Here is a 19227-nt window from a genome sequence, read left to right as displayed (position 1 = left end):
TCTTTCTTTCTTTCTTTCTTTCTTTCTTTCTTTCTTTCTTTCTTTCTCTCTCTCTCTTTCTTTCTTTTCTTTTCCTGAAGCAAAAAGTGTTCATTTTATTTAAATAGTCATGTAAGGATAAAGTATTTGCTTTCAGAGAACTTAAGAATCCAGAGCTCTAACAGAAGTGACTCCTGTGGCATGTTGGGTGCTGTTCCTATGGGATCACATCTGTGATTTCCCAGGTCAGCATTTGACTCCGTTGAATATGTGGTTGTGGTTTATGTCTGTAATCTGGGCTGGATCAGGACAAGCCAAATCAAATCCATCGACTTTAAGTCTTTGTTCAACACTTACTTACAGGAGCAGCAATGTGGTGAAAAACAAAAACTCTAGATGGCATTACCTAGATTCTGTTATCCAAAACAATTTAGTTCTGTTCTAAATGTCAGACATCAGCTGAACAAACAGACAAGCCAACCAAAAAACCAGAAGTGATTAACTGGACCCATTCTCCTTTAATGGCAGAGCAGTGCTGTCTCTGAGGGCTCTCAACCCTACCCCAAGTGTCCTATCAAAATGTTCTTCCCATCCAGTTACAATAAAGTGAATTTCAAGGAAAGTTATGATAAACATAATTTTCCAGTGATATCAGCTTCCTAAAGCTGGTCGTGTGCCCCTGGGTGACCTCAGGCACATATATGTCTGGCCTGTATTCCCTGATACGACCTGCATCAGACCCGAGTTTTCCTACATCTAAAGGAGAGACAAAACATTATATTGCTGTGTTGATTTGATAGGTATCATAAGGATGACTGGGAGACATTTAGTTCAGGGAAAGTTGAAGCCATAGAAACTCCTATGGAACAAGAAAGAATTAGAGATGTTCAATGTAGTGACAAGAGGATTCTTGAAAGGTTCAAGCCTTATTGGGCATTTCGGGTCAAGGTTTCTGGGAATGATATTTTGAGGACTGTGGAAGATGCCCAGAGTGTGAGAAATACCAATGACTCCTGGAAGTTTACAGAGGCAGGAATGAAGCTAATGGCTTATTTTTAAGTCAGTTCAGATGGTTTGAACACAGCCTATTTTTTTAATTAATTTTTTAATTGTTATGTTAATCACCATACATTACATCATTAGTTTTTGATGTAGTGTTCCATGATTCATTGTTTGTGCATAACACCCAGTGCTCCACGCAGAATGTGCCCTCTTTAATACCCATCACCAGGCTAACCCATCCCCCCACCCCCATCCCCTCTAGAACCCTCAGTTTGTTTTTCAGAGTCCATTGTCTCTCATGGTTCGTCTCCCCCTCCGACTTACTCCCCTTCATTCTTCCCCTCCTGCTATCTTCTTCTTCTTTTTCTTTTTTCTTAACATATGTTGCATTATTTGTTTCAGAAGTATAGATCTGTGATTCAACAGTCTTGCACAATTCACAGTGCTCACCCTAGCACATACCCTAGCCAATGTCTATCACCCAGCCACCCCATCCCTCCCACCCCCCACCATTCCAGCAACACTCAGTTTGTTTCCTGAGATTAAGATTTCCTCATATCAGTGAGGAATTCTCATATGATACATGTCTTTCTCTGATTGACTTATTTCACTCAGCATAACACCCTCCAGTTCCATCCACGTCATTGCAAATGGCAAGATCTCATTCCTTTTGATGGCTGCATAATATTCCATTGTGTATATATACCACATCTTCTTTATCCATTCATCTGTTGATGGACATCTTGGCTCTTTCCACAGTTTGGCTATTGTGGACATTGCTGCTATAAACATTGGGGTGCACGTACCCCTTTGGATCCCTACATTTGTATCTTTGTGATAAATACCCAGTAGTGCAATTGCTGGATTGTATGGCAGCTCTATTTTCAACTGTTTGAGGAACCTCCATACTGTTTTCCAGAGTGGTTGCACCAGCTTGCATTCCCACCAACAGTGTAGGAGGGTTCCCCTTTCTCCGCATCCCCGCCAACATCTGTCGTTTCCTGACTTGTTAATTTTAGCCATTCTGACTGGTGAACACAGCCTATTTTTTCCTGATTTTTTTGAAAGTGAGGCAGAAAAATTTCCTTCTGAAATCCTGTTGCAAATCCATTCATCTTTACAAAATTGCATAGCTGACACACACTGAGCTCTATCTGCCAAGCATACACAACTTGGTAATACTGTATTACCTCCTTTTTAAGTGTGTAGTTTAAATGTCACCTCCTCCAGGAAGTCTTCCCTACCATGTTTAATTGGCAGACTGACTCCCACATGATTTCTATTGTATCACCTGTGTTAGTTCCATCAACATACTTGTCACTGCTCTGGTGATATTGCTAAGCAAATGCAGTGTAATATTTGAATTCTCAGATGTTTATATGTGGGTATCAATGTGGTGGTTTTCTCATGGCAAATCAATATGCCATTTTAAGAGTGACTTTCCTGCCGTTATTCTGCATACGTATAAATGGCATCCCTTAACTGAAAAATACACTTTATAAATGAGAAAGATAAATCAGACAAAATATACATATACAGGATATGTATCTACAGATTAAAATCATGTAGAGATCCTCTGAACACCTCTTTCCCACTACCTGGTAGTGGCTTTGCATGCTAATCATATGGTAATATGTCAATTAACACTATTTTAAGGTAAATAATCTCCCTGAGTCATTGACTTTATTTTGCCTCTGTGAATGAAAACTGGTAACATTTCGAGTTACTTTTGACTAGGAGAGAAGTTGGCTTATTATACGTCTTGTAAAATTATAAACATTAACTTGAATATTGTTTTCCATGATGCCTACTTGGCAAAACAGGCCTTTAGGGACTGAATACTATGCTCCAGAAGAAACAATAAACTTTTGAAGTTTAGAGGACTAAAGAGTTCTGTGTGTATTTTAATAGGCAACATTCAAAGACGCGTGTGTGTGTGTGTGTGTGTTGTGTGTGTGTGTGTATGTGTGTGTGTGATTGCTAAATACAGAACAGGGTTTCAAGTTGGCAAGTGTTTTTCAGTCTCCAACTTTATCTAAAATTTCTTTTTTAATGCCTTTTTAGAAAAAATTTTAAAGATTTTATTTATTCACGAGCGAAGGGGGGGAAGCAGAGGCAAAGGGAGAAGCAGGTTCGCTGTTGCAGGGCTCGATCCCAGGACCCCAGGATCATGACCTGGGCCAAAGGCAGATGCTTAACCAACTGAGCCACCCAGACACCTTATTTTTTTTTTTTATAATTTTTCTTTCTTTCTTTCTTTTTTTAATGCATCAATCATGGTTTCCTCCCTTCAATCTGTCTCAAACTGTTGTCTGAGCAGCTTCAGTTAGGAAAGCTGAAACTCGGGAGGAAAAGCAGGAAAAACCGAATCTACGTAACATTCTGCATCTGCAGTGACTTGGGGAGTACTACTTGAACTCTTGACCCCACTTATGCAGCACGTACAGTGGAAAGGAAACTGTTCTACTTTCTCTGTGGTTGCGTTCACTTTTCTCGTATCTTGATGTCGACAATTACGTAGAGTTGGTGCATATCACCGATTGAATCTCAGCACTCTCAAGGGCATAAACGAATCTGCTTACTGGTGTGTGTTTTTCTTGAACAGGAGATTGTCTCATCCCAGGCTGGTCCAGCTCTATGGAGTGTGCATACAGCAGAAGCCACTGTACATTGTGACCGAGTTTATGGAGAACGGCTGCCTGCTGGACTATCTCAGAGACAGAAGGGGAACGCTTACAAGGGAGATGCTGCTGAGCATGTGCCAGGATACCTGTGAAGGGATGGAGTATCTGGAGAGGAACTGCTTCATTCATAGGGATTTAGTAAGTAGGATGCAAGTTGGCTGATTATTCTAGGCATTATATTCAGAAGAATATGACGATTGAGGACTTTCACTATTTTTTTTAAAGATTTTATTTATTTATTTGTCAGACAGAGGGAGAGAGAGAGGGAACACAAGCGGGGGGTGGGGGGGGGAGAGGCAGAGGCAGAGGGAGAAGCAGGTTCCAGGGAGCCTGATGCGGGACTCGATCCCAGGACCTCGGGATCATGACCTGGGCCAAAGGCAGACGCTTAACCGACTGAGCCACCCAGTCATCCTGAGGCCTTTCACTATTTTAAATAAAATACCTTTGACTTAATTTCTAAACCCTTTCCTACTGTAATTCCATGGGAAATGTAGCTTCATTTTTAATTGCCCCTTAATGCTGCAGCCAAGTGAGGCATTACTCTAAATGTATCTTCAATTAATTAACTACCACGCTCATCAACTAACCAAAACTATTTTACTTTTCTTTCCTCTCACCTTCCCTCCCTTCTTCCATTACTTCCACTTTTCTTCCTTTCAACCAGTAATCAAATACGTGACGAGAGCCAGTATCAGCCAAGCGCTCTGCCGGGCACTGGACAGACAGTGGTGAAGATCAGGCTCCAGGGGCTCCCCCCACCCCCATGTGGGGGTGTTTTTTGGTTATAACAGTATCACAGTAGTGTTACCGGCATCACTGAGGAGGACTAGAAATGTTAAATTATTCTGTGCTGGGATGCTCCTGAGAAAAAAAATTAAAGCTTATCTTGCCCCAAATGCCCCAGTGAGTTCAATGGGCAGCCACGATTCAGAAGTACCGCTCTGGAGGTGGACAGCCTGGGTTGAAATGTGGCCTTTGTTTCTCCCTAGCTGTGTGATGTTGGGCAAGCGAGTTAACTAGGACGTGGGATGAATTACATCACCTTCCTCCTGTGGGCTTGTTGGGAAGATTATATGAATTAATATGGATAAGCACTTACAATTGCTCTTGGCATATAGAAGAGCTCAGCTCTGCTCTTCCACAGCAATAGCCCTTCCATAGCCGTTTAGACCACTGTTCTGTCTCCCTCAAGGCATGTCCCCCAGTCCCCAGCATGTAGTAGGAACACATTTTTGAAGGGATGAATATGATATCAATTCCACTGAGCTTACTTCCCTAGTCTCTGCAGGTCAGTCTTTCCTCACAAAGGTTAGAATTCAAAACTTCCTTGGGTGATGGTTCTGGTCATTCTCTTTGCTCCAAGTGGCTTTTCTCAGATCCCCCTGTCCTTGGTTTCTTCCTTGATTCCTTTCTTTTGTGTTCTATTTTATCCATCTTTATGCCATTTAAAATCTGTCGGCTAAGCACGAGTCTTTTCCTTGTCAAGGGCTTAACTTGTGGTTTGGCTTGGAGATCCTTGCTAGTATTTGTCAAAATCTTTTAAACTGGCTCCTTCTGGCTTACCATTTTTAGTTCCTTGTTTTTGTTTTGGGACTAACTGAAGCACCTATCAGCTTAGAAGAGAACAAAATCTATCAAACTGTTGACTTACGTGAGGCTCAATAACCAAATCAATGATTTTCTTTGACGAAGCTCTCTGAAAATGGATTATTTTGGCATCAAATACATGGTCTCTGCATTATTTAAAAATACACACTGTTTTTAATGCCAGGATTCACAGTTTAACATCTCTTTGATGTAGTCTTCCTAGTTATCAAAAATACCTGTTGAGAGGCATTAAAAACTTTTAAAAGGAAAAGTATTAAAATTGCTTTTGACCTTTTTTTTGGTTATTTTTTCTTTCTTTTTTTTTAAGATTTTATTTATTTATTTGAGATAGAGTGAGTGAGAGAGAGCACAAGCCAGGGGGAGCAGTAGAGGGAGAGGGAGAAGCATACTCCCCACTGAGCAGGGAGCCTGATACGGGGCTCGATCCCAGGACCCCGGGATCATGACCTGAGCCAAAGGCAGATGCCACCACACCGACTGAGCCACCCAGGCGCCCTTTTTGGTTATTTCTTTGAAGAATCATTAAAATCCATCATGAGGGCAGATATATAGAATCATACATAGCATCGACAGGTATTACCAAAAAAATAAATGGCTGCTCATAGAAGTAGAGTGGGGCCCCAAGTAAACTAAGGAAAACAAGAGTAGAAACAAAAGAAAGACTATATTCAAATGCGGATTCTTTTCTTTCTATAGGCAGCAAGGAATTGTCTGGTCAGTGCTGCAAGTATAGTGAAAATATCGGACTTTGGAATGACGAGGTATAATATATATAAATATTTTTTGTTTACTCATAAGAGGGAATCTTATATCTCTCTATTAACAAACTGAAGATGTCAATAGGCATTGCTTTTTTTTTTTTTTTCCCCCGTGAGGAGAATGTTGATGTGGTTGCTTGGCCTGTTGCCCTGCTTTGAATTTTAGGACATAACTCAATGTTAGCTGTGAGGTAAATGGATACTTTGGACTATTCTTCGGATCTTCTTTCAGGTTATTTTCAGGCATAACTTAAAATTTTTAAAAATGTCTCAATCTACTTGTTACATGCATGAGGTTAAGAAAAAAGCTCTTCTGACATATGTATATTTCTGAAAGATAAAAGGATAAATTTGTTTAGTTCCGATTTTTCCATGTCATTGTCATGCATTTCTATGATCAGGTGTAGTAGTTGACTTTAAGACTACGACTCAAAAGTGTGGAAAATCTTTAACCTCATTTTCTGCCACTCAATGCCATTGATATATATATATTTTTAAATGTACTAAAATTTAATCATCCATAAAAGCTGTAATTTAATCTGACAGCAAAACACAAGAAGCAATATTAGAGTTGGTTTTGAGCTCCCTTTCCTTCAGGTTGCTAAAAATTCAATGCCCGTGAATTCAGAGTTTCTTTCTGACTCGCTTCAGGGTCAGATACAGTGTTTCATGGGGCCACGTCCTGGAGAGGGCATGTCTGGTCCTTGTTGTTAGCCACTGACAACTGGTATCCTTGCAGCCACCATCCTCCTGTTTTGTCCTTGGCTGAACATCTGCATAGGCGGCTGCTGACTCATCCCCAATTTCTGTCTGCAAGATGCTGTCATACGGGCATTCTCCATGCTTAGAAACCCCCTGGAGCTATCTAAGGCCCTATTTGCTTAGGAACATCCACAGCTATTTGTTTTTGGGAATCTTTTTGCTTTTCCTGGGGCTTGACCTGGGGAAGAGGCACGGGCTCTGTTTTGCTCTTGAATCCCAGCAACCCTCAGTGGGGCCTTCTTTCCCTGTCATGTCAGTGGGGCAGTCCTTGTAGAGCACAGGGGACAGCACTCTGCCGCAGTCACCGACTACTGGCTAATACTGCTCCCCTTTCCCTTTGTTCTTTGCCACCTCCCAGCTCCAGAGGTCCGTTCGTTAGAGGGATGGATGTTGGGGTGGGGGTGGGGGGAGATATCACTCTTATTTATGAGCCATTCTCCCCAATATTGTAACAGCTCAGTCCCCCTCCTTCTCTGGAAAGCTTAGACTTTTGAAACGCAAAAGCTATGAAAAATGGCTCTTTCTCTTTTGTTTTCTATTAGCTACTCTTTCCCTGAGTAGGATGACTTCTGGCTCAATAAAGGGCTTAAAGGTGGGGTGAGGTAGGGTGCGTGGGAAAAAAAAGAGAGTGTGAGGAAGCACTAATAAATAATTAAAAACTACTCTACTGCACACCCCAGGGGCGACAAGTTAGTCATCATCTCTTCGCTCTTCTCTCCAGATTCCCCTACTTGGATATTCCTGCCTACAAGCCTCAAAAGAGAGAGAGGGTTTAATATTTTTGTAGTTTTTAAAAGGAACTGGTAGTTATTACCGATGTCGTACAGGGCCATTTTAATGCACTGGATATTTTTCACATCAAATGTATTATGTTCAATACTCTTATTTCCCCCTTTCTCTGCCTCACAAAACCCATCTGCATGAAGAAAAAAAATAAGGCATCCAGCTTTGAATTTATTCTTTGCCATATATATATTTATTTTTTTATTTCCTTTTTATAATCTTGGTTGTTAGAGCACTCAGCATGCTCCTTTGCAGAATTAAGAATTTGTCAATATGAAATAATCAGTGGGTTCCCGATTCCAATCGGTTTTGGATTGAAGATTTGTTTTGGTTTTCTGAGACCCAGATAAACCCAGTTGAGGCTTGGTTTAAGGAGGAATCACTATATAGGATACCTTCCCATTTTGGTAACAAGAAGAGAAACTTTGGGGGGTAAAAATGCTTTCTCTTTTAAAAATTTATTTATTTATTTGAGAGGGAGAGATTGAGTGGGTGGGGGGAGGGGCAGAGGGAGAGGGAGAGAGAATCCCCAAGTAGACTTCCTGCTGAGCACAGAGCCTGATGGGGCTTGATCCCAGGACCCTGAGACCATGACCTGAGCCAAAATCAAGAGTCAACTGCTTAACTGATTGAGCCACCCGGGCACCCCTGCTTTTTCTTTTAGAACTTAAGGTAGACTAAGGGGGTTTGAACTAAATGAAACTTGGAAGTAATTAGCACAATGTGCTTTGAATCTAATGACCTTAGGTACGTTTTGGATGATGAATATATCGGTTCTTCTGGAGCCAAGTTCCCAATCAAGTGGTCCCCTCCTGAGGTTTTCCATTTCAACAAGTACAGCAGCAAATCTGACGTCTGGTCATTTGGTGAGTAAATTTGATGTTCATTTGATGGAGATTGATTTAATAAAAGGCCAATCTTTTTTAAGCTTTGATTTCTTAGTATGATGTGGGGTTCTAGAAAGGTCTTCTTGTAACTGTCCTTCTGTCTTAAGTGTTCTAAACACATCCAGGCTGTCTTTGGCAACTGGTATCATACACCTTCTTATATAAGTCTACCTTTTGGATCTTTTCCTTTCCCGATGAGCATTTGCAGGAAAACCATAACAGAGCGTCTACTGATCTAGAAAACAAAGGCAGCCACCTTTTTTACACCACAGAGACTTGCAAGGAAAATAGATCTAAGGTGTCACTGAATTTCGAGTGTAATTAATAAACTTCATTTCTAACTACTAAGCAAGACTACTGCATTTATTTCATTACCTTCAGATTTTGTGGTATTTTAGATGTAGGCCTCCTTGGGAACTGTCAATTGGAGTTTATATTGTGTAATGTTCTTCATTGAGAAAGAGATGTTGCAGATCCATGTCCAGTGGAGTCTGTTCTTTGAGTTGATTTTCAAAAAGTGGCAGTCAATTTGCAATAAGCTATCTATTCTCTTTCACCCAGACCTCTCTGGATAGCTTCTTGGGTTTGGAGACACCTCTGCACCCTCAGAAGGATGTGAATTTTATTGTCCATGTAAGGTGAAACTTGTATCATTGATCTCTTTAGTTCTCCACTGACTTTTGGTAGTTTTGGCAGGTGACATTTTATGCTCTACAGGAGAGCAGTCAAGTTGTGAGACTAACAGATAGCAATACAGGGACCTCATCAAGTGGGTGCAGAACAATTAGAATATCTGAGTTTTACCTGACCACTTGTCTCTATCTCCCACTGGACAGTGAGCTGCTTGAGCCCATGGACTGGTTTCTAGAGTCTTCTGGCTCTAGCATATGCCTGGCCTCTAATCAATGCATAATACATATTCTTAGAATAAGTGAATAATCAAATGAAGTTCAAATGGGAGCCTTGAAGGAGTTTCACTAATCAACCAATCAATGATTATAGAACACCTACTCATGTACCAAGCCCCAGCTAAATATTCTGCTCTACCCAGCAGTCTCATCTTTCAGCGGGCAGAGAGGAACACGTGCCTTCTACTGGCTGGTAAACTCTTGGCCACACAATTTTGTCATTTTCTATGGGGTGGCAGAGAGGCTTGCTGATTTCAGGGTGTGAAGACAGGAACATACTTAGAAATGAAAAATGTTGGCAGCGTTTTCTTTCAATCGGAAAGCGGTCAAGACCAGTGGAAAAGAAAGGCATTGTTTTCACTTGGAATATTGTCAGATTACAGGCCTGTTCGAAAACGAAGATGCACACGGGCTGATTCCTAGACAGAACTGTTCTCATTCTGGACCGATTATAATGCAGAGGCTGGAAGAGGAAAATAAGGCCTTGTAGTTTCAAAGAGTTCTTTCAGTTTCAAGTAACCTCTTGTTTACATGCATTTCGTGTTGTAGGAGTTTTGATGTGGGAAGTTTTCACGGAAGGAAAAATGCCGTTTGAAAATAAGTCAAATTTGCAAGTTGTGGAAGCCATTTCTAGAGGCTTCCGGCTGTACCGGCCTCCATTGGCGCCGATGTCCATCTACGAAGTCATGTATGGCTGCTGGCACGAGGTGAATGTTCCTTACTCTCCTGGGAAGGTGGGCAGTCCCAGCATCGGAGAACAGGCCCGAGCGTGACAAACATTACCCCAGGGCTCCATGGGGGTGGGGGGAGGAGTCTGTTTCTTGATGAGGATCCCTAAGACAGGAAGTGCTATTTCTGTCTGAAACTCCCGCTGCCGCTGCCGAGGTCGAGGTCGTCAGCCCATTTTGTTTTTAATGATGGCCTTTCACCTGAGGAATTCCGCGCCTTTTTCAGGTGTTCTTTGTCTGAGATTGGTTCTTGCAGAAACTCTTGTGGTGACTAGAGCCTCAGGGGTGAGATGTATCACTCCCTTTGAGAACTGGTGGGTGGAAACTAAGGGTAGAATCAGGTTTGGTAAACACTGACGTGGAAAGAGAAGGATGTTGTTTGTATTTACTTCATTCTACTATAATGTGTCTTGCTTCTCCAAGGCTAACAGTAATGGTTTTCATCTCTTTTTTGGCACTCAAGATTCCTGATAGATTAGGAATAAAGACAGAAAGTGTGCCAGGAACTTGTACTCAGGAAATTCCCTTTGGGGGGAGGGCAGGGGTCAGTCCAGTTTTTCTTTTTCTTGAAATGCCACACTTCAAAATAAAGCCAGACATGTCCTGTCTTTTCTGGGCACAGACTCAACGCACCTCTCTCCTTTGTATCAGACTCCCCTGTGACTTTTGACAGCTTTCTCTTTCCAGCTGACAGTGTCTGTCCAGAAATACCACAGCTGGATGAGGAGTTCCCTCCCGGCTGAAAAAGAAATCACTTGATTCGCAATCCACAAACACTGAAAAACTCAATTATTTCAAGAGCAGTGTAGTTGTTCACATTCCAGAGAAGTATTAATTTTATAAAGATCCTTGATGTATGATAATATTTTACATATGATGAACTGCTCTGTAAGGAATCTTGAAACACAGGCACATGTTAAGTGAGCTGTTAGCAACAAATGGCTGTCTTAAGAGCTTCCCTGCAATAACAACGTGGATAGCTTAGAAATATATACTGCCTTTGGAACAATAGACATGTACAGTGCATAAAATATAATACTTACTGAGATTTTATTTATCTGTGGGGAGGAAACAGAAAAGGGAATAAATCAGAGGGTGGCAGGAGGCCTGAGTAAATGATGCCAGTCTCAAATGGTAGTCCAAGCATTGATTAAAAGACTGTTTTTGGTTATGCTGATTTATTTGTTTGCAAAAGGTGATTTGCCTACAACTTTTTAAGGTAATCTAAATGCCCTAAGTGCTTAGGCACCTTTAAATTCAAATGTGATTATATTATCACACACACACACACACACACGCACACACTGATATACACATACTGTTTCATAGGCTCTTCTATCTGCAGAACGACAGCCTTCTCCAAAAACTCCAGAAATTATTCCTGGAACCCCAAGGAGAACTTGAATGTGTGCTTACACACCCTTCTGCTTGGTCCTTTTTATTGATGCCCTCTGTTTATAAAGCACTAAGGGTGGTGTCTCCCCACAAACTCTGCAGCCAGGGATCCTTGTGAGAATGTGGCTACCACAAGTGGTTCTATTTCCCATGGATTTTTTTTATTATGTTATGTTAGTCACCATACATTACATCATTAGTTTTTGATGTAGTGATCCATGATTCATTGTTTGCGTATAATACCCAGTGCTCCGCGCAGTACGTGCCCTGTTTATTTCCCATGGATTTTAAAGATGCCAACAGTGTCATCTTTTGTTCTTCATGGAGCCAAAGCCAAACCACATCCCTTGGTGAAGTAAGATAAACGTTCCAATCCTCGTCTCTGTGACCAGGGATTTTGTTGACGGAGCCTTAAGACAGCACAGTGGGTGCTCCAGGACCTGCAAGGACCCTTATTAAAACACGCCTTTTGCTTTCTGACTGAAATCCTTCTTTCTACAGGGGATCAAGTCTAGTAAATAACTGGGCAGAGCCTGAGAGCCTGGAACTCTGCATGCCCATTCTCTCCCAGCTCTTCCCTTATCCCATGCATCTCAAGTCATCCAAATAGATCTCTAGGGCAGTGCTATCCGACGGGACTTCCTGGGACGATGGGACTGTGTTATGTCTGTGCCGTCCAATAGGGTGCTCATGCCTGGCTATTGAAGAATTGAAAAGTGGCTAGTGTGACAAAGAACTGAACTTAAAAATGTATTTAATTTTCATTAATTTAAATTTAAATGGTCTCAGGTGGCTTGTGTTTTTTGGCAGCACTCTCTACTCTTATAATTTCACACTCATGCTTCACTCAACTACCAATCATGCCCGGTGTGTCAGCCCAGATGTCTTTCTCTTCTACCTGTGGAGAACCAGCCTGGTTCCAGGTCCCTGCCAGCAAGTTCCAGAGCTGGTATCTGAGTGAGGTTCAGGCTGAGCTGACCATCTCTGTTTCTCTCCTCTAGAAGCCTAAAGGCCGCCCTACATTTGCTGAGCTGCTGCAGGTTCTCACAGAGATTGCAGAAACCTGGTGACCTGAGTGGAATGCCAACCCAGAGGATCATCTTGCAAAATTATCACAAAAGGAAATCCTGTGTGGGGTCACTGATGATGAACACCTTCCTTTAGAGTGGCTAACTCTTAGAAAGAGTGCAAAGATCACAGGCTTTTCAAACTTTAAAATTTAAGAATATTCTGGAAGTAATTTTTCTACACGGATATTGGAGAGGGACTTCCAAACTCTCCTTTTTTCTGTACTGTCCTTCGTGTCCCATTTGTGAAGAAGGGAAAAATGCTCCATAACCATCTTCATAGTGGCTGCTCTTCATGAGAATAGCCCTGAGAGCCGCTGAGGGTATATGAAAACTTGACCCATTACAGAGCTGAGGAAATATCTTTTCTGAAGAGGAGTGACATTCTTTACTTCAGGGACTCACTGAAATAAAGAAATTCGGCTAACTCATGGAATAAAGGAGCCTTCTCTGCAGAATTTAATGCTTCTGAGCTGTACAGATCTTTATGGAAAATGCACCTTTACAAACCACATGAATGTGAACATTCTTAAGCTGTCTTTTATAATCTTCCTTATGTTATTTAACAAATTGGTTTTACACGTATCTGATTATTTTGGAGACAGTTTCTTGTATTCCAGTTTTTTTTTTTTTTTAAGTAGGCGTGGAGCCCAACATGGGGCTTGAACTCACGACCCTGAGATCAAGACCTGAGCTGAAATCAAGAGTCCCATGCTTAACCAACAGAGCCACCCAGGTGCCCCACTGTGTTCCAGTTTTAAACACTGTGAAGGCAAAGTTCTTTGAACAGGACCTGGTGACATTTCTATTTCCAGTAATATCCATTGTCAGGGTCAGTTCAGAACCTGAATTTCAATGCTAAAATTTCATACTTTGTGTGAAATTGGACAATTTAAGAGACTTTTTAAAAAAATGTGTAATGTACCTATTTTATTTTGTTTTCCTCATAGTGTAAAAGAATGCTCATTGCACAGTTAGGTAAAGAAAAGTTACATGTTTTGAAGATTTTATATCTTTTTTAAGTTAAATCCTTAAATTTTTTTTTTTGAGTTTAGTTGACATACAATGTGATATTAGTTGCAGACGTACAGCATAGTGATTCAACATCTCTGTGTGTTAGGCTCTGCTCACAATGTAGCTCCCATCTGTCACCATATAACGCTATTACAGTATCACTGACTCTATTCCCTGTGCGTGCTTTGTGTCCCCGTGATTTATTTCTTCCATAACTGGAAGCCTGTATCTCCCACTCCCCTTTACCCATTTTGTCCATCCCCCTATGGAAACCATCAATTCATTCTCTGTCTTTATGGGTCTGCTTTTGTAAGAAGCCTCATTTTGCTGTAGAAAGTACTTCCAGGACCTTTCTGGAAGATGACTTGTTTTTTCCCCTAAGAACAAGAGAAGGCAAAAACAAGATATCCAAATGTTACCTCAAACTCCATTATTTCTGAAGTCCAGGATTTTGAATTCAAGATAAAATAACCAGGAGTCATAATTAAATCTTAATTTCTCATGCATTGTTTGTAGAGATGATTGGAAATTTATCTTTATCATTGTGAGTGCTTCACAATTCCCATAGGAAGAAGGGTGTGGTAGAAAGTACAAATGTTATCACCATAAAGTTTCACAATGGGAGCCTAGCGTTTGTATGCCGTTCCACCCCGCATCATGTTCTGCATTATGATTCTCATTAGAATCTAAGCTGCTGGCTGGTAGTAGTTGTGACTTTTAAGTCATATTTCCCCACTGCAAAAATGACATATCTGAATATCCGTAGTACTCGGTCAACATGCACTGAAATAATGAGCATCAGTCACGGGAATGTTCAACTCTGATAATTCAAGTGGTGGTCTCAGAAATATTTGTATGAGACCCTGTGCTGTTTCTGAAACGATCATAACCCTTTTCCTTATGACTACAGGAGGTGAGACAGGCCTCCTACTACTGAGACCCTAGTTCAAGTGAGATAAGCCAAAGTTTAGTGCAAGAGGGTATGAGACCATCAAACAGCAAAAGCCAAGACCGGGGGGAGGTTAATGTTATAACAAACAGAAAACCCAAACACTGAAAAGTTAGGGTCGACTACAGAGCCTCTGCCGTCAATGCAACGCAGGGAGACAGAGTGCAGATCAAGAATGAGTCCAGAGATAAGTCATTGCTGGAGGTCAGATGGCAGCCCCTGGCACGTCTAGGAGCATACGTTGGGGGTGGTAGGCATGCTCTCTTGCCTTGTGATTTAACACTTCCGGAAATTTCGACATACCAAGAAATAGGAGTAACTGGAGCTATCATGTATGTAATGGAGGCTCCAGATAATGTGTGAATTTGGAATATCTTTAGACAGAGATTCAGCTTCTTTGTCTAGCAGAAGAAAAAATTTCTTGAAAAAAAGAGAAGAAAAGAAAAGAAAAAATTTCCTTAAAGAAGTAGTCACACAACGTCTCCTGGAAGGGAACTATGTGTGGCAACCAATCTCAGTATTAGTTATTGATAGGGGTTCTCTGTGGATAGCTTACATAGTTTGGGGTGAGGTAGTGCCATAAAGAGCTCTGCATAAGAAATGAACGGTTTAGGGGTTGGATGTGAGTGAGAGCCCTAAAAAAGAGAAGACAAGGGTTCAAAGAAGAGAGGGGAAGCCCAGAAAAATGGAAGGAATTTGGAGGCCAAGCATAGACTATGTTCAGTGCAAATACCCACTTGGTAAGAATAGTCAAAGGATTTTTTTTTCTTTAGTAAACTTTTTATTGAAGTACAACGCATGGTCCCACTATCGTACTGGCAACATGTTTGGCAGTCAAACTCACATGACACAATAGCATTTGGTCCAGCAGTGTGTTTGCTCAGCTCTTTAGTGAGATTCAGAACAGGAAAGAACATGCACAGCCCTTCAGTTTCAGTGAAGCCTCCCAATTGTCCATGTGCATAGCTGCTTGGGTCCCCCCTCACCCACCTAGAGAGTGTGTGTATTTGATTGATGGTGATGAGGCCATAGTATGTGGAGGTCATCTTTAAACAAAGAACTTCTCTCTTGGTTTTCTACCTGTCATGTATGCTAACAACTCACAGGTCTCCCAGCTCATGTGCTGTCTAACAGATCAGAGATTTTCACAGTGTACCAACACATGTCTGGCCCTGGGACCCAGCATTCCCAATTTATCTTGGGACATATTCAAGGGATTGTGCTATTCAAGTGCTGGGAAAGTAAGCCTAAAATCCTCCCAGGCAGATCTAGGTCTGGGGGAAAAAGAGTAAGGTCTGCTGCTAACACTTTGCTCACCTAATAAGGTATCCAATCACGTGTAGATAGCGTAGTTTTCATAAAGTGGGTAGATCTGTGTAACTAGCACTCAGATTCAGAAATGGTACAGTCCAGAATTTCAGAATCCATTCTCATTTCCTATTCAAGTCATTAATCCAATAGTAATCAATATCCTGATTTCCAACACCATGGATTAGTGTGGGCTTTTTTGAACTTTATATAAGTGAAATCCAATGGTATGTACTCTTTCATGCCTGGCTTCTTTCACTTAATATGTTTGTTTAATCCATCCATGTTGTATGTAGTTGTATTTCATCAATTCTATGTCTGTTTAGTTGTATAATTATACCACATTTATCCAGGTTGCTATGAAGTTTAGTGTCTGTATAATTACAGCACAGATTATTTATCTGTTCTACTCTTGATGGACATTTGGGATGTTTCTGGTTTTTGGCTATTAGGGTCGGTGCTGCTATGAACATTGTTCTACATGTCTAATGGTGAAAATATGAATGTATCTCTGTTATGTATATGCTTAGGCGTGGAATTGCAGGGCCGAAAAGTATGTGTGTGTTCAGCTTTTATAAATAGTGCCAAGCACTGTCCTAAGTGGACATTACCAAGGACATAACCAGCAGTAGTGTGTCAACATTCCAGTTGCTTCACGTCCTCAATGGTATTTGGAATTTTCTTGCTCATTACAATGGCCAAAGGATTTTTATGAGCAAGGATGTCACATATTTACTTTTGTTTGTTGAGCGCTGTTGCCGTAAAATCTCTTTCCTGCACTGTTTGTGTCCGCAAAGCAATATGCTCCATGCACAACCGAACATAAGTAGTATTTGAGAGGATCGAAATTATTTGGGGCAATACAAAAGGAAAAATATTAGAGATGTAATGCAGAGAAGGGGAATTTGATAGAAGAAAGAACTTGGATCTGGAGATATTATTAAAGATCTGAGTTTCTCATCATGTGTGGGGTGAACACACACACACGCACACACACACCCCACATGGCTATTTGTCTCTCTAATTTCTTTCCAGGGAGTGGGGGTCTTATTAAATGAAAGCTCATGATTTGATAAGAAATGTGATAAGTTTGACTAAATAAGTTTGGGGGTAGGCATCAGAGACAGATGCATGGAGAAAAACTGGAGACGGGCAGGAGATGAGAGAAGCAGATAAAAGAGCTGGAGCGAGGACGCTGCCTGATGGCAGTGAGAGACTTGGGAGAGCAGGGACATCTGTTATCTTGTGTTGTCCCACCCCTGTGACCCCAGACATTCCTTAAAGTCAATTGGGCTCATGAATGCTGTGTTTGAGTGGATTTTATTGTGTGTGTGGGAAGAGCATAGTGTGTACTTCATACCTGGTTCTACATGGTGCAGGGCAGCATCTGGGAAGAAGAAGAAACTGGGGGGCAGAAGAAACTAAGCATAGCAGCCCCCAGGGAACTTGTCTAAATCTTGGGAAAAGCTTTGCTTATGTACAGTGGTACAACTGCTACACTGAGGATTGAACTTGATTTTGAGGATAGAAAGAACCTCCCCCAACCCCTGGGCTACAGACACTAAACTTCATAGCAACCTGGATAAATGGGAGAATCAAGGAGTCCTTATCTGGGTGCTGGCTGCATTGGTGGGAAAATCCCACATAAATGGTATGGAATACAAAAGAGAATGTGTAACAGAAGAGCATCAGCCAGTGATGCAACAAGACAAGAGAAGGGTAGACCAGGGTGGAGCCATGGCCCTGAGCCACACCCAGAGAAGAGCTGCTCCACTTCCATTGTGGAGAAGACTTGGATGTTAAACAGGGAACCATCTATACGCAGATACACATTCGCGCCTAGCCAGGGTAAATACACTGCTCGACACTCCGTGTAGGAAGTATAATATTATTTTTCTGAATCAAATTAAACCTGGTTTGGGGTCTCTCCCCTGCTGTGGTTGGTAAGAAATGCCTTTTGGGAGAGACACTGTGCCTGACTCCCTGAGGCGGTGTAGGAATCCTGGAGGCTTATGTACTACACGGAGAATAGTGATGAGGGTGTGCATGAAGGGAGGGCTGTCCTGCCCCCTGTGTGTTCAGTAGCTCCTTCTCTTTCAGGCTGCAGCTCTCCCTGGTCTTCTGCTTCGGTCAGGCATACTGATTCCCCTTGTCGGAATCCGCCCTGCCGACATGGGCTCAGCCACAGAGAACCTCACCCCTGCTCCCTGGAGGGCCACTGCCATTAGTGCTCAGCCTCCCTACAGATCCACTGGCCACTTCCCCATTCTCAGAGCTGTAGAGCTTGGGCTTTGACTGTTAGAGGTTAAATGTTTTCACATTTGTTAAAACAGTAAGGAAGAATTTTATTCAAGACTATTGCAATAAGGGAGAGAGATGCATATCAACTCCAAGTACAGCAAAGACAGCTGGGATGTATAGCCAGAGTGAGGGGGTCAGTAGATGGACAGATAGCAAAAGGAGATAGCAGGAGCAGGGGGGTGGAGGGATAGGGGGATTCTTGCTGAACTGGCTTGACAGCATTCTTAGAAGGCAGGCCAAGAATGGGCCCAAGGATGAGGCCTAGTCAAGAAGAGAGCTCAGAGGAGCTTGACTAAAGTTTGGTCAAGGAGGGACTCTTAGTCACCACCCATCACATCAGCTGCCAGTCTCGGGGCAGCCAGCCTCTCAGCCCCAGATCAGCCCGTTTCTTTACTTCATCTCTAAGCTCTGGCCTCTACCTCCTCTCCTTTCGTTACATCTGGCATAATTGCCTTCACTGGGTCTAAACCTCTAAACCCAGAAAGTCTGGGCGTCCTAAGAAGCACATGCCTTTAGAATCACAATCTCGTCTCCTAGCTTCTAAACACAACGGCGCTGAGGGTAAAGATGGGGGGTGATCGGTTCTTCACGCTTCCTAAGGACTGGTATGTGGTTTGGGCAAGGGCCAGACTTCCCAGCTGCCTTCAGAAAGTCTTTGTCCTCGCTCTGGTTTTTCCAGACCAAGTGTTCTTCCTCTCGTTCAGGGTTTCTCAGTCTTAGTGCTACCGACATCTCGGGCTGGATAATTCTTTATTGTGGAAAGATATGTTGTCTCTTGTTGGGTGTTCGGCGGCATCCTCGGGCCTCTACTCACTAAGCTGTTAGCACACCCCTAACCCCCTGGTGAGGACGACAAAAAATGTCTCAGCAACGTTGCCAGATGTCCCCTGGGGGGGGGGCAGAATGGCCCTTGGATGAGAACCACGGATCGAGTTACAGAAGCTTCTTGACCTGGGATTAGAGAGATTCATAAACTTGAATGAAAAAAAATCACATCTTTATTTTTACGGACCTCAAACTAAAATGTGGCACTTCCGATTACCAGATAGAAATGTGAGTCATCTTCGTACTTTGGCTCTCCCGGGCTGATT

The 19227-nt window shown here is 42.1% G+C and overlaps 1 protein-coding gene across 7 annotated transcripts in view; it reads left to right on the top strand.

Annotated features, from left to right (window-relative positions):
* Positions 1-13149, top strand: part of TXK (TXK tyrosine kinase) — a 58862-nt gene extending 45713 nt beyond the window's left edge. For 6 of the 7 annotated variants that reach the window (XM_025886922.2, XM_073891631.1, XM_073891627.1 and 3 more), the window contains 5 exons: positions 3587-3803; positions 5973-6037; positions 8327-8445; positions 9924-10081; positions 12499-13149. In XM_025886922.2, coding sequence (XP_025742707.1) covers positions 3587-3803; positions 5973-6037; positions 8327-8445; positions 9924-10081; positions 12499-12567 — 628 coding nt within the window. In that variant the 3' untranslated portion in view covers positions 12568-13149. The remainder of the gene's footprint in view (positions 1-3586; positions 3804-5972; positions 6038-8326; positions 8446-9923; positions 10082-12498) is intronic. The other variant, XM_073891630.1, reaches the window with a different exon arrangement.
* Positions 13150-19227: the final 6078 nt, after the last annotated feature.

The sequence above is a fragment of the Callorhinus ursinus genome, unplaced genomic scaffold (genome assembly GCF_003265705.2).
Source record: "Callorhinus ursinus isolate GAN/ISIS: 27379988/994484 unplaced genomic scaffold, GSC_fseal_2.0 scaffold4, whole genome shotgun sequence".
Taxonomy (NCBI): Eukaryota; Metazoa; Chordata; class Mammalia; order Carnivora; family Otariidae; genus Callorhinus; species Callorhinus ursinus.
Note: the sequence above shows the minus strand (reverse complement) of the source record. Positions and strands in the feature narration are given on the sequence as shown.